We start from the raw sequence: 15,038 nt of genomic DNA, 5'->3' as shown, positions 1-15,038 counted from the left end.
ACACAGAGAGGCATCTCCAGCCTTCTGTGATCTTCAATGATCTGTAACGCTCAAGTGCTTTATGAGTAAAACGACTAGTTAAGAAGTTCCTCTGCTGAGCCTGTGTCCCTTTAGCTGCCACGCTGTCCCCAAGGGGTTAAATGAGGGAGCCCATGGCTGAGGTGCAGCTCCAAGGGAGCGTGTACAAAGTGCCTGGGGGGGCCTCAGGAAGGCTCAGGCACTGGTTTTAGGGGCTGGGGCGGTTGGCTGGAGATGGACCAGCAACCTAAATCCTAAGGAAGGGTGGCTGGCGATACGTCTGAGCCCGGGAGTGTGCTCTGGCATCCCAGAGCTAGAGCCAGTGAGAACTTTACTCAGGCCCAGCTGGCTCACAGTTAAGATTGAGAGCAGGTTTGGGGGCTTCTCATGGCTCCAGGTGGGACTAGCTGTAACAAGGGATTGCAGCCAGCAAGGGTTTCTCCGGTGAGTGACCTCAGTCATTAGCAAGTGTGAGGTAGCCACACGGTCCACTCTCAAAAACCTGGTGACAGTACGATGAGGTTCTGAGCCAGTTTGTAACAAGTGCCAGCTATGAACTTCTAGTTGTGTTCCAGAACTGGAAGGCAGACACTTCTAATCCTGGTTCTGACACGGAGTTGATGAATAACCTTGGTTAAGTCACTTTATCTCAATGTGTTTAAAATGGGGGAAATATTTCAAGCCCCACTGTGGGATTAATTAGCTAGTGTCTGCTCAGCACTTTTCAAGATGCAAAGCCTTATAATCAGCATGAGAACTATTACTTACCGACTGATGCACCAGAGAAAGTTTTAAGGTTAAGTGGAAGCAAAGGCTGGTTAATGTGCATTAAAGCAGGAAGAGGGGACTAAGAGGTGAACAATTAATATTTTAAAGTGTCTTTTGAGAAAGAAAAAAGGACTGTTTTTTCTATTCTTTTCTCCAAACCAGTCAGAGCCATGTAAAACAAATACAAGTATGGAGATAATCCAGAGATTGGATCCTGGAAGCGTTAACTGCTGAATTCTGGAAAACAAAACAATGATAAGGAGTACTTGTGGCACCTTAGAGACTAACCAATTTATTTGAGCATGAGCTTTCGTGAGCGCTCTACCTTCATCGGATGCATCTAATGAAGTGAGCTGTAGCTCATGAAAGCTTATGCTCAGATAAATTGGTTAGTCTCTAAGGTGCCACAAGTCCTCCTGTTCTTTTGCGAATACAGACTAACACGGCTGCTACTCTGAAAACAATGATAATGACTCACACTGGGCCTGTGGGTGGCTCATCACAAAATTAGCAGCAACTTCCATGCTCCCAGCTGAGATTGGCTTTGCTGGGTTGTTTTCACAGATCTCCAGGACTGCAATTTAGCACATGCAAATAGACCCAGCAGCCAATCACAGCCACAATACCAGAAAGGCATACACATGCCGTTTAGAAAAATGCTTTGCCACACAAAACATGATTACCAGCTTCCACACTGTTTTGGGCTATGGGAAGAGAGGCTATTTTTATTATTAAACGTGACCCATCTCCTTTCCTCAAGGGGAAGAATCTATTCAAAGGCCTTTCAAGCAAACATCTCTTCACACAATTGAAAGCTTTGTGTGCTATCATGGCATAAGCAACCTGATCTACTGTTTGGAGCCCACTGGACTTTTCATGATGCTTGGGCCATCTGGTTTTGTAGTTTCAGTGTCTTGAACTGACTGTTTGACCAGCATACAAGAAAATCTTCAGTTTTTGTAGGGAAAGGGGTCACACGTTTCAGTGGGCTAGAGACAATAGACACAGGGTTTCAGAATTCTCTAAATCCAAGATTCAGAAAAGTATTTAGGAATGTGCGTAACTTTAAATGGGATTACTCACATGGTTAAGAGAGGTTTCAGAGCAGCAGCCGTGTTAGTCTGTATCCACAAAAAGAAAAGGAGGACTTGTGGCACCTTAGAGACTAACAAATTTATTTGAGCGTAAGCTTTCATAAGTAAGTAAGTGCTTTGCTGAATCGATGCCTAACTCCAGAAAAAAAAAAATCAACCCACTGCCATCCAGTGGCCATGAACCAGCAAATCTATGCACCGCATTACAATTGGTCACCTCCATAGTTAAATAAGAAAACAAGTGATAAGAGGGGGTTTTTTAAGAGCCAGTTCCCTGTCAAACATATTTTAAAATTGCCGATTTTATATATACACTTATGAGGCTATATCTACCCTAGGAGCACTTCACTAGTATAGGAATACCAATAGACTGCTCTAGTGTGGACACAGCTCTACCAGCAAAGCCAGACTCTCTACCAATATAGTAAAAGCACACCCCCAGAAGTGGTATCAGGGATACCGGTCAAAGTGAAGTTTTGCTGGTGTAGCTGTGTCTCCCCGAGGGCCTTCTGCCAGCACAGCTTGTTGATCAGGCATCACACCTCTTCTCATCCCAGCCTGGCAGAGCTACGCCAGAAGAATTATGCAGCATACTGCTGGCCTGAACCTGGGTTATTTTTCAAAGTCAGGATAAACAAAATCTGACCACAGCATTTTGTGTAGATCTGATTGTGAATCAGAGCTGCTCAGAAGGCAGGAGACGTTTTTCATTACATTGTAAGTGAGAAGTTTTGGTCAACGTTTTCCAAGAAGCCTGTCACTTATACCCCAGCACAGGTGCATGTGGCATTTAGAAAACAACAAAAGGACAAGGTCCCTTCACCTCTCCGTCATCTAGGTTGGGGATTATTTTCCCTGGCAAAGCCCTTGAGAACTACAGATGGAAAGTTCTATAGAAAGAGACAGATACAATTATTCCTTCAAAGAACAAGGTATCTACAACCTCGATTCAAGCTGGTCAGAAAAATTCAGACTAAACATTTTTTTTCATCTGAATTTGCTGTTTCATTACAATTGAAATGTTTCGCGTAGATGGTTCGATTTGACCAAGTTCCAGTGGTATCCTGCCTGCCAGGCAGGTATCAAAACACAGCAGGCTGCTGGGGAAGCAAGGCTGCCAGGTCATAGCGCTTCCAAAGCATGGGCTCAAGGAGATCTAGCAGACAGCTGAGGGTGGCCTTGGGTGGCTACTCTCTAGGGATGGCAGTGCTTAGTTTAACTGTGTGTTTTCAAATAATGCAAGGAGCCCAACCAACAGCAATGAGGAAGAAATTCCAATAATTTAGATAGCCAGTGGAAACAGACATGAGACCCCGGGCTTTAAACTAGCAACACGCAGTATACGTTTTAACACCACTGAGCTACATGGCAGGGTTGTACCAGAATCTGGAGATTACTGTCACTTTTATTGGCTCCCTCTCGCCCTATGTCAGGCCACAAAAATGCCTCATGATGGTCAATAGACTCAGAGTCAGAGGTCAGCAGGGATCATAATGATCATCTAGCCTGACCTCCTGTACAACACAGGCCATACAACTGCCCCAAAATAATCCTTAGAATGTATTTTTTTAGAAAAACATCCAGTCTTGATTTTAAAATGATCGGGGTGGGGGAGAGAACCCACCACAACCCCAGGCAAATCGTTCCAATAGTTAATTGCCCTCACTATTAAAAATGTACCCCTTATTTCCAGTCTCAATTTGTCTAGCATCCACTTCCAGCCATTGGATCACGTTAGACCTTTTTCTGCTATATTCCAGAACCCATTACTAAATATTTTGCCAGGAGCTGGGAATGGGTGACAGGGGATGGATCACTTGATGATTCAGTTCTGTTCATTCCCTCTGGGGCACTGGGCATTAGCCACTGTTGGAAGACAGGACACTGGGCTAGTTGGACCTTTGGTCTGACCCAGCCTGGCCGCTCTTATGTTCTTATTTGTTCCCCATGCAGATACTTCTAGAGTGTAATCAATTCACCCCTTCACTTTTTCTTTGCTAAACTAAATAGTTTGAGCTCTTTGAGTCCACCACTATAAATCACGTTTTCCAATCCTTTATAATCATTCTCTGAACCTCTTCCAATTTATCAACATCTTTCTTGAATTTTGGACACCAGAACTGGACACCGCATTCCAGCCGTGGTTGTACAGAGCCAAATACAAAGGTAAAACAACCTCTCTACTCCTACTCAAGCTTCCCCTGTTGATGCCTCCCAGGATGGCATGAGCTCTTTTGGCCACAACATCACACCTGGAGCTTGTGTTCAGCTGATTATCTAACGCCCCCCCCAAATCACTTGGTGATTCCCTGCTCTGTTCATCCCCTCTGAAGCACCTGGCATTGGCCATTGTTGGAACACAGGATACTGGGCTCGGTGGACCTTTGGTCTGACCCAGCATGGTCGTTTTTATGTTATAAATGCTTTGTGCTGTTATAACCCAGATATATTACAGTGAGATCGGACTATTTACACCCAGGCATTATTATTCCCTGTACTGTCCTGACTTTCTGAATGACATGAAGTGGTTGTTTATTAGGACTATGAAGGAAACTCTAGCTTTGTGTACCACTCAGGTGAGAACCAGGCCTGGTGTTTCAAATCCAGCGACGATTGCCCCAGCATAGCTGATAATGACATGTATTGGAGTTTTCTCCTGACTAGAGGTAAGAATAGCCTCTGGAGTTCCCAGTCCAGTCCTCTACGTGACTCCCTGTGCCTGTCCTATTGTTATGAACCAATTACACTTACTGACTCAAGTTGGGAGCGATCAGGCATAAACAAGTGGCTCTGGCAATTAACAAGCTCTCTCGTTGGTTGGGCCAAAAGGGAACTTAAACTGACCTCAGCAACAAACTGTTCCCCAGCACAGGACTGTTTCAATGGGAAAATGAGCAGTATTTCTGTGGGAGGTGTGAATAATTTCTCTCCCAAGAGGTTGCGCTCTCACATAAGAAAACAAGTCACCTGTTACTAGGCCAACAAATGGCACCTGTCCTTCTGGGTATAACAAAAAAAGGCCCCTTCTGAATGTCTACTGCCTATCTATTTCGGCAATCCTCCGGCTAGGTAAATGTTGGTATGGGAACACGGACCCAACCAAGCCTAAAGCAGTAGCCTTTGAGAGATGCCCATAAATAATAAAATTCTGCTTTGCACTTTTAGGCCTTTTGTTCATGGTGCTTTAGAAAGATTAAGTCTTACAATCCCCTGAGATATGGCAGGTCTTCTTATCCTCCTCACATTTTACAGCTGGCAAACTGAGGCACAGAATGGTTAAGTGACTTCCCCAAAACCCCAGGAAAAGACAATGCAGAGCCTGAAAAAACCCCCAACAGGTTCTGATACTCGGCCCCCTATTCAGGCAAACACATAGGCACATGCTTAACTTTAAGCATGGGCTTAAGCACATTCTTGCTTTGTGGTCTCAGTTTCTTGCTTCAACCCCTAGAAAACATGTCCCCCTCCATATAAAAGTTCAGAGCATAAAAATATATATATGGCCACTACAGGGTCAGAAACAGTGTTTGTGTGACAGATACAATGTTATCCAGATTTCAGCTGAAATATGTGCCACTATTACATTTCAAATAAAGATTTTAATAACCAGCTTTTGCTTTAGGAGATGTATTTAAAAAATGCCTTCCAGAAAAGTCTGCATTGTAATGAATAAAAAAGTGACTTGTTTGGGGTGTATTGTCTTTTGACCCACAGACCTGCCACCAAGAGTGTTAGGAGAAGTCACACATGTTTTCGAGACAAAAAAGTGGCTCTGGTTTAAAAGGTACAAAATAAAGCTGTTAACAGACCCTGGGACACCAGAAATATTTATTTAAAAATACAATCCTGATTTTTATGGAAAGAGAGAAAATCTGTTCATTTTATTTTGATCCAACTGCTTTATAGAAAGAGCAGAATAGTAGGTTTTTGGAATGCAAGAAAGTCAACCACAGGGGCGGGGGAGAAAGAGTTTACCATTGATTTTACAAAAAACCTCACCACCACCACCCCAAAACCCACGCCTGATTAACCACAACACCTTTGGAATAGTTCTCACTTTGTTCAAAGACTCTTCACTGACGCACACTAAATCCACAACAAAATCAAAGTGGGTAGTTTGGTTATTTTACCTTAAACAACATCTTCCTCTCGGGGCACCTGGACAAACTAAGCTCATGAAGCTTTAACCGTAGATTCCCCAGGCCCTAGACAAAAGATTGACCCGATGGGGTCTTCGGATCAGGGCTTGGGCCAAGCGAGGTTCTGGGGCAGTGCACCTTTCAGCACCAAGGACAGAGCTTCCCCACGGGCACGGACTCCCTTGCACAGTAAAGCGGGGCTGGCTCGGAGAAGGAGTTGGAAAAGCCACTCTCCAGCTCTTCGGCAGAAGACACTTTGCCAGCCACCTGTTCGGTGTCCCCTGTGCTCCCAACCAGCCACCAGCCGCCGAGACGCAGCCCGCGGGGCAGCCCCATCCCGCCCGCAGGGCGCACAGGGGGAGCGCCCGGGAGCCGGGCTAGGCGGGGTCGCTGTGTGCGGCCGGTTGCAGAGCGCTGCCTTCCAGACGCAAGGGGGGAAAGTCCGGTAAGGAAGGGGCTGGCGCACCCCCTCCCCGGGCCGGGCTAGCAGAGAGGAGGGCTCGGGGAGGCGGGGGGCAGGGACTCTTGCCCCCCAGGGAAGGGAAATCCCCACCTGGGCTGTTGCTGGATCTCAGGCGCCTTCCGCAGAGACACTGCAGCATGTGCGAGCCTTTCTTCAGGAGAAGCCCCGGAATCTTCATGGGCGTCCCCGGGCCGCGGCGCCTCCCTGCGGTGCGGGGAACCGCGACCCGTCACCAGCCGCTCGCAGCCCCGGGGGCGCGGGGAGCCGGGGCGGAGAGCGGCGAGGGCTGCGCGCCCCCAGCAGCCGCCGCCGCTCCGAGCCCTCGGAATCGCTCCAGCGTGACTTGTTGGGACTTTTCAGGGGAGGGGCCGGGCTCTGGGAAGCACGTCAAGCCCCGGAGCCCATGGGCCCTGCCCCCTGCCGGGAGCGCCACTGGGGGGGAACAACCGCTCCCAGGCCCGGGCTGCCGATCCCACACCGCCGGGAGCAGAGACTCCGGCTCCCCGGCTGCAGAGCACCCCGGGACCAGCCCCAGGCGGAGATAACGCCCCGGGCCCGGCCCGGCGGCAGGAGAAGGCGCGGGGGTTAGACCGAGGGAGCGGAGGCTCCAGGGGAAGTGAGGTCGGACGGGACGGGGAGGCGCAAGGCGGGACGGGGGGGGGGCGCAGGACGGGACGGGGGGCGCAGGGCTGGACAGGGGGGCGCGGGACGGGGCGAGTGGGGCGCAGGGCGAGACAGGCGCCACGGGCTGGCCGAGCAGCGCGCTGGGGAGTTGCCCAGCGCTGAATTGCTCCTGCCCCCCAGGGTGTGAAGCCCCCATTGCACATGGGCCCCTGGCTGGGGACTTGGGGCACGCGGGGCAGGGGGAGGGAAGGCAGGAGAGCGCCCCACTGGCGATGGGACAGAGCCGCTTCCGAGAGTTGCTGGTTAATGCAAAAGGAGCCTCTAGCTGTCAGATTTCTCCAGCCCCGGGGCGTTTCCCCAGAAAGTGCCCAGGGGCTGGATGGGACAGTCAGCCAGGATCGCCCCTTACACCCGTCCCCCAGAACAAGCCCCTGTGCCCTGCCCCTGCCCGCACATTTCACGGTGACCATTACACAGGGCTGCCGCCCTGGACTCCACTGACAAGCGACAGCCAGTGCCCCGAACACCACTGCAAACAGTCTGAATGTCACGGCTCCGAGAGCTGCGGGCCAAGGGGGTTTGGGCCTCAACTCTTACTCGCTGGTAGGTGCCTTGGCCTGTGGCCTCTGCTGTGGGCTAGTGTTTATCTTGCCTGGTTGAACCTTTGAAGATGATGTTCCCATTGTCTGGGGGCACCAGCACCTGGTTAGCTGGGTCCGAGCTGAACCCCGGCACACGCAAACAGTTGGGGGCTCAGCCCGACGTGCTCGGGTCCTAGTGAATGGACTCCCAGGGGGACTCAGAAACAGGTGTGGCCTACGGCCCACCAGTGGGGAGCTCTGCTTTAAAGCTCTCAATCGCCCATGGCTATAGGACCTTGGCTTTGCAGTTCCTCTAGCCCAGCAGTTCTTAAACTATGGGTCAGGAGCCCAAAGTGGGTCACAACCCTGTTGTAATGGGGTTGCCAGGGCTGGTGTTAGACTTGCTGGGGCCGAAGCCCGAGCCCCACCACCTGGTCGAAGCTGAAGCCCAAGGTCTTCAACGCTGGGCAGCAGGGTTCAGGTTACAGGCCCCTGCCCGGGGCGAAGCCCTGGGGCTTCGGCTTTGGCCTGCCCACCCGGGGCAGTAGGGCTCGGGCTTTGCTTGGGCGGGCTCTGGCTTCGGTCCCCCTTCCTAGGGTCATGTAGTAATTTTTGTTGTCAGAAGGGGGTTGTGCTGCAAGGAAGCTTGAGAACCACTGCCTAGCCCCATGGGGTGCTGGTCTACATCACCAGTTCCTCCTCCCCATCTGCTCTGTACACTCACCCTGGCCTGCCAGGGTTTACAGGCAGGAGTTATTCCTCCCAGGCAGACATACCCTGGGGTAGCAGTACTAAACAGGGCCACTGGAGGGCTTTTCAGTTTCTATTTCACAGCAGCAACGGAACCCAGGTGCACCTCTGGTCTTGGGGGATTAAGGTGATGAACTTGGTCCAATTAAAGCAACAGGTACAAGCTGGTGGAAGAAGTGTGTCTCCTGGGGGGAAAAATCCTGTCCCCTATTAATATACATGCCTACCACACTCGCTCTAGGCTGCAGTGCTTCAGAAGAGGGTGTCAGATTATTTACACAGGGAATCATTCAGAGACCGATTGGTTTAGAAGGCTACTCCTTTGCTCTTATACAGACAAAATGATTCTTCAGGGTTTTCATCAATTGTTTTTGGAAGCCCTACAAAAGTTAGTTGTCACCTTAGGGCTGTCGTCCAGGTCAAAGCTAGCACCAGCTCTCTTTGCAGGGGTGAATTCCACACTCAGGGCAGGATAGCTACCATGCTGTATGAAAAGCACTATTGAGAAAGTTGCCTTTGATTCAAGAAAGTGCCCAGAATGGAAAAATCCCTCACCTAGAGATCAACCTGGAAACCTCTCCATAGGAAGTAAAACTCCTAATATGAAGCACCCTGAAATGGAGCCTTTCATCAGAGTGGACCTTACAGCATCATTGAAATGCAGCCAGGCCCCGGGGTAGTTTTCTGCAGTGCTGGAGCCGATGGCAGTGATGTACAGGCCCCATATTGACCCGGTGCACAGAGTGAATTTCAATGCTCACTGCTCTGAGTTGCTTGCCTACCTAGTCCCTGCCCCTCAAACCATCACCTATCCCTGCTTTCGTTGGAGTCTGCCAAACCTCCCACTGCTCTTGGCTGCGTGTGACCATCCGCCGTGGTGCAGTATTGATAGAGGGCTTCCATGGGATGTAATAGGAGCGTAGGTTTTGTGCTGCCACTGTGCATGGGGTGAATTTCTCCCCAAGAGTTCAAGGGGGATTCAGAGTTTTCACTGTAACAATGAGAGAGGATGCCTCTAAACCCAGCTGTAAAGAATGAGGCAGAGCCAGCCTCAGGTGACAAGTTACGGGCTCTAAGGGCCAGGAGTAGGGAGAAAGGATGGAACCAGTGGTCAGGTGGTAACCTGGGATGTAGGTAACCAGCGTTCGAGTCTCCGTTCTGCCACACGCTTCCTGCATGACCTTGGGCAACTCTCTCTAGGACTCCATTCTCCATCTATACAACAGGCAGATAGCACTGCCCTCCCTCACCGGGGTGCTGTGATAATATCTATATTACAGATGGGGTGCTTGGATACTCCGCTTGGATACCTAGCACACAAGTAGAGCATGGCTGTCTAGTACTGCAGCTGGTCAGGAACTTTTCCAAAAAACAAAACAAACTTTTAATGGAATTTTGATTGGGCCGGGGGTGGGGAGGGAAAGAATTGTATAGCCTGGTGGCTAGGGCACCCATGGGGCGGGGGAGACCCAGGGACCAGTCCCTTGCTCCATTGACTTTTTACATTATTTATCTAAAGTGGAACAGCTTTAAAACAGGAGAGACTGAGGGAAACCCCCATCAGACTATCCTATAGCCTTCTGGTTAGGGCATGCTCCTGAGAGGCAGGAGACCCCTGTTCAATTCCTCTCTCCTGCTGGGTCTCCCACATTCTGGGTGAATGCTCAAAAGTTGTAAAAGGAGCCATTCCTCCCCACTTCCTCCTCTTGCGAGAATGGCCACCCAAGCTGCCTGGCCCCAGGAGAGGGTTTCTGTTCCTGGATTGCTAACAGAGCTAAGTGCCTCCCTGCAGCCCAGACTTGGCACCATCTCCGAGAGAGGGGTGGGGCTTACCACACCTGCCTCTCATCGGCATCTCCCATTGGCTAGCTTAGGCAGCACCACACCTAGTGTGCTGGCTCTGTGGGCACCTGTCTCTCCCCATGCCTTGGAGAGGGAACCTACTTACCTAACTCAGGGGTTTTGGATCCCGTTGCTGTTCCAGTGAATTTGTAGGTGCCTAAAGAGGAGGTGTTGTGCCACTGAGCATTGCAATGCCTGAGTCACGCTGTGGATCCAGACCCTAGCTCAGGACAGTTAAAATGAAAGCCAATCCTGACCATCAAACCAGCCATTAAACGCAGATGACAGCTGCATTTCTTATTTAGATCTTAAAAAGCATTTCAAATGCTTGCTCAGTAATTATAAACCGATCATTTAAAAATTGCAAAAAGAAGGGCCTGCTTATTTCTGTCAGCTAATTAATTACATTGTTGTAGCGCCTCAAACCTTACTGTGCAGCAAACGCTGCTCCCAGGGATTTGTTATTAATCACAAATCTTGTGCCCACAGTACTTATTGCCAGGGTACCCTCTGCTGAAAGTCACCACAGAGGGGATCATTAACTTCCACACTGGGTATTTATGACCCACCCATCCAGGTCATTCCAGCAAACTCCTTGGAAAAATCACCATGCCACAGAATAAACAGAATTGCCCCATATCCCAACTCCATCTCTCACTACATGACCCTACACGACCCACCCTGCCCCCTCTCCCAGGACTATCACCTCAGTCTCCTTTAAACAGCAGAGCAATGCCTGTTTCTCTATGCTTACAGAACATCGCCAGCAGATGGCAAACCGAGACTACTATTATTACACGAAGATATAATCACCCCATCCCCCTTCTCCCAAGTTAATCTTTCGTCCACCTGCTACATCTTGTCATGAACCAAGACTGCAAGTGCTCTGCGAACGGGCTGGTACATTTTCCTACACCCATGTGCAGTACTTACCCCTTGGAACCCCCAATGTCTGGTTGAGGCTATTGCAACATATACTGTAACGAACAACAGTAAAGATCCACTTCCACCAATGCTTCAGCAGCACACCTGGAATGCTAACAATTCTGGGCACTGGCGAATCACGAAAAAGGGAGAGTTGCAAATCAAGACACGCTCCTGCCACCAGCCCATTCAGAGTTATAAACGAGGGGGATCCATCCTTAGCGCTTCCACTGATCAGCTGCAGCAGGTCACACCAGGAGGGAGGCAGTCCCCTGTCTACACTACAGAGCCTCTACCAGCATAGCCCCGGCGTGTAGATGCAGCCTACACCAACAGAAGATGCTTGTCTATCAGTCCAGGAACATCAACTCCCTGAGCGACATTGGCTATGGGCTTGTCTACACGACGGAGACTTTATGAGCACAGCTACAGTGCCGTAGCTAGGCCGGCATAACCCCATAGTGTAGACGCAGCCTACAGAGATGGAAGGGGTTTATCCATCCGGGTAGGAACACCACCTCCCTGAATGACGGTAGCTACGCTGACAGAAGCATTCTTCCAGTGACATAACCCCCAGAATAGATGCAGCTAAGTCAGCATAGCTGTGTCACTCAAAGGTATGGATTTTTCACCCCCCGACCAATGCAGCTATGCCAACATAATTGTTATGTGTAGACCAAGCCTTAGATACAGGGAGGAGAATATGTTCCTGCTAGTGAGGTTTGGATGGACATTAAAGGACCCTATATAAATTTGGGGAACATTTAATAATCAGGAGACTGTGAGAAACAGACTTATAAACAACTAGCAATTTAGGCCCCAGATCTAGGTTTGTTAGCACAATATACAAGTTCTGGGAAAACCCAGTAGAAATGGTTCCTTACATTAAAAATAAATAAAAAACTCTTGGTTAATTGGTGTATTTAGGTAATCTCCCTGCAGAGCTGGAAATTTAGCCAGAGCAGCATTCTGTATGTGCATGCAAAGGAGGAATCGAAACTAGTTTGGTCAGTTTCACAGTTGTCCCTGAGAAAAAGGGAAGAGAGAAACCACTTTTAAATCTCTTTTGAATTGCTCAAGTAGCAGATGCTATCATCCACATGAGTGAAAAACTTTTAAAAGGTAGAGCTGGGATGGCAGGGGTTCTTGTTTTGTTTTACTTTGACAGAGTTGGACAAAGAGCCCAGAAATTACAAATGAACGTTCATTTGAATGCAAGAGGGAATTCTGACCCTGCCATATTTGTGAGTGGAGCAGGATTAGCGTGATGGGGGGAAATAACATTTTAAAAAATTCCAGGATATTCAAATACGTTCTTTGAGGACTATGTTTACAAATTATTCACATAGGTCTTCTCAATAGTGTCCAGCTGAACTCGAGCTACAGGGCCTGATTTTGATCTTCAAAGCCGTGCTGCACTCTGGTTTCAACAGAATTAGTCCTGATTTACATCACAGGAAGGAGAACAGAATCAAGCCCACGGAGAAGAAACAATTGATGCATGTTGTCATTTGGCCATTTTAAAGGCTAGCTGTAGAAGATTTGCTAGGCACACACTCATTTCCTCTGTAGACAGATACAGCCTTGCTTCTGGCAGGGGTAAGCTATGAAACGGAGGCAGGAAAATGGCTAGAGGGAGGTCCTTTAGGAAGCATAGTGTGTTTTGCTCAGGGTTTGCAAAGCACCGAGCGCATTTTGGATGCAACCACAATGTAATCAATAAAGTAATAATTCAGTTCGATAAATCACTCAAAACGACACATGAGCCAAGCGTTAAAGCCCATGCCACTTTTGGAAAGATAACTGCAATTGTTTTTAAGGAGAAATGCAGTGAAATAGTCAAAGGATATTGATGGAGATGGTTACTCATTATAGGACAAAGATAGGGCAACTCAAGAAGAAATTTACTCCTTTGCAGAGGGCTTAGGTACAGTTAGGCTTAGGTATGGTTTCTGTGGACATAAGTCATGCATAAACCTTGCTCTGGCTCGCTGCATGGGAGCATCCACAACAGCCATGATCAAATCCCGCAGCTGGTCAAATCCCACTTGTAGGTGGAATGCCATTACTGAAAACACCCCTGAATAAGACTGTCAGGGGTCCCTCCCCACTCTGAGCTCTGGGGTACAGATGTGGGGATCCACATGAAAGATCCCCTAAGCTTAATTCTACCATCTTAGGTTAAAAACTTCCTCAAGGCACAAATTCTTCCTTGTCCTTGGATGGTATCATTGCCACCACCAAGTGAGTTAGACAAAGATTCAGGAAAAGGACCACTTGGAGTTCCTGTTTTCCCAAAATATCCCCCCAAGCCCTTCACCCCCTTTCCTGGGGAGGCTTAAGAATAATATACAACCAAACAGCTAAACAAGGTGAGCACAGATCAGACTCTTGGGTTTTTAGGACACTAAAAAACAATCAGATTCTTAAAAACAGACCTTTATTATGAAGAATAAAGTAAAAGAAGCACCTCTGTAAAATCAGGATGGAAGGTAATTTTACAGGTAATAAGATTTAAAAACACAGAGGATTCCCCTCTAGGCAAAACTTCAAAGTTACAAAAAACAAACAAACCAGGAATAAACCTCCCTCTTAACATAGGGAAAATTCACAAACTAAACCAAAAGATAATCTAATGCACTTCCTTTCTTTACTTACAATCTTTGTAATCTAGATGCTTATTTCAGGTAGAGTTTTAGGAGATGGTTTTTCCTACCCTGGTCCCTCTCTGTCCAAGAGAGAACGACAAAAGACCACACAAACAAAACCTCCCCCCACAGATTTGAAAGGATCTTCTTCCCTTATTGGTCCTTTTGGTCAGGTGCCAACCAGGTTATTTGAGCTTCTTGACCCCTTACAGGTAAAGGAGGGACTTTATGCTACCCTTAGTTGTATGTTTATGACAAAGACAAAGGCTGCATTTGCTGGAACACAAAAGCTTGCTAGGAAAGGCTCAGACACATCAGAAGAGAGCTGCAGGGAAGGAACTGTATTGTCATGTGTGTACAAGAAGGTTGGAGCAGAACAGGGAAGTGAACTCAGATCTCCTAAGTCCCAGTCCACTGTTTTAATCACAAGCTCAGCCTCCTCCTCATCATGAAGGAAGTGAATCCATCAAGCCTTTCCAAAGACAGGTGACATTAGTTCCACAAGAAACCCTACCATACAGAAACTACGTGGCAGAATGTTCTGAAACATTGTAGTGCCCATCTTTAAAAAAGGGAAGAAGGAGGATCCTGGGAACTACAGGCCAGTCAGCCTCACCTCAGTCCCTGGAAAAATCATGGAGCAGGTCCTTAAGGAATCAATTCTGAAGCACTTAGAGGAGAGGAAAGTGATCAGGAACAGTCAGTATGGGTTCACCAAGGGCAAGTCATGTCTGACTAATCTAATTGCCTTCTATGACGAGATAACTGGCTCTGTGGATGAAGGGAAAGCAGTGGACGTGTTGTTCCTTAACTTATCAAAGCTTTTGACACAGTCTCCCACAGCATTCTTGCCAGCAAGTTAAAGAAGTATGGGCTGGATGAATGGACTATAAGGTGGATAGAAAGCTGGCTAGATTGTTGGGCTCAACGGGTAGTGATCAATGGCTCCATGTCTAGTTGGCAGCTGGTATCAAGTGGAGTGCCCCAAGGGTCGGTCCTGGGGCCGGTTTTGTTCAATATCTTCATTAATGATCTGGAGGATGGTGTGGATTGCACCCTCAGCAAGTTTGCAGATGACACTAAAGTGGGAGGAGAGGTAGATACGCTGGAGGGTAGGGATAGGATACAGAGGGCCCTAGACAAATTAGAGGATTGGGCCAAAAGAAATCTGATGAGGTTCAACAAGG

General features: G+C 48.4%; 1 protein-coding gene across 2 annotated transcripts in view; it reads right to left on the bottom strand.

The window, feature by feature from the left end:
- The window catches only part of FGF12 (fibroblast growth factor 12), a 271,894-nt gene that overhangs the window by 162,331 nt on the left and 94,525 nt on the right, over positions 1–15,038 (bottom strand). The window contains exon 1 of one of the 2 annotated variants that reach the window (XM_074963334.1): positions 6,573–6,685. The exons of the other annotated variant lie outside the window; for it this stretch is intronic. Within the exon in view, the coding sequence (XP_074819435.1) occupies positions 6,573–6,660 (88 nt within the window). The 5' untranslated portion in view covers positions 6,661–6,685. Of the gene's footprint in view, positions 1–6,572; positions 6,686–15,038 lie in introns of those variants that run through there. 2 annotated transcript variants of the gene reach the window in all.

The sequence above is a fragment of the Natator depressus genome, chromosome 9 (genome assembly GCF_965152275.1).
Source record: "Natator depressus isolate rNatDep1 chromosome 9, rNatDep2.hap1, whole genome shotgun sequence".
NCBI classification, from domain to species: domain Eukaryota; kingdom Metazoa; phylum Chordata; order Testudines; family Cheloniidae; genus Natator; species Natator depressus.
This window is presented reverse-complemented; position numbering and strand designations above follow the sequence as displayed.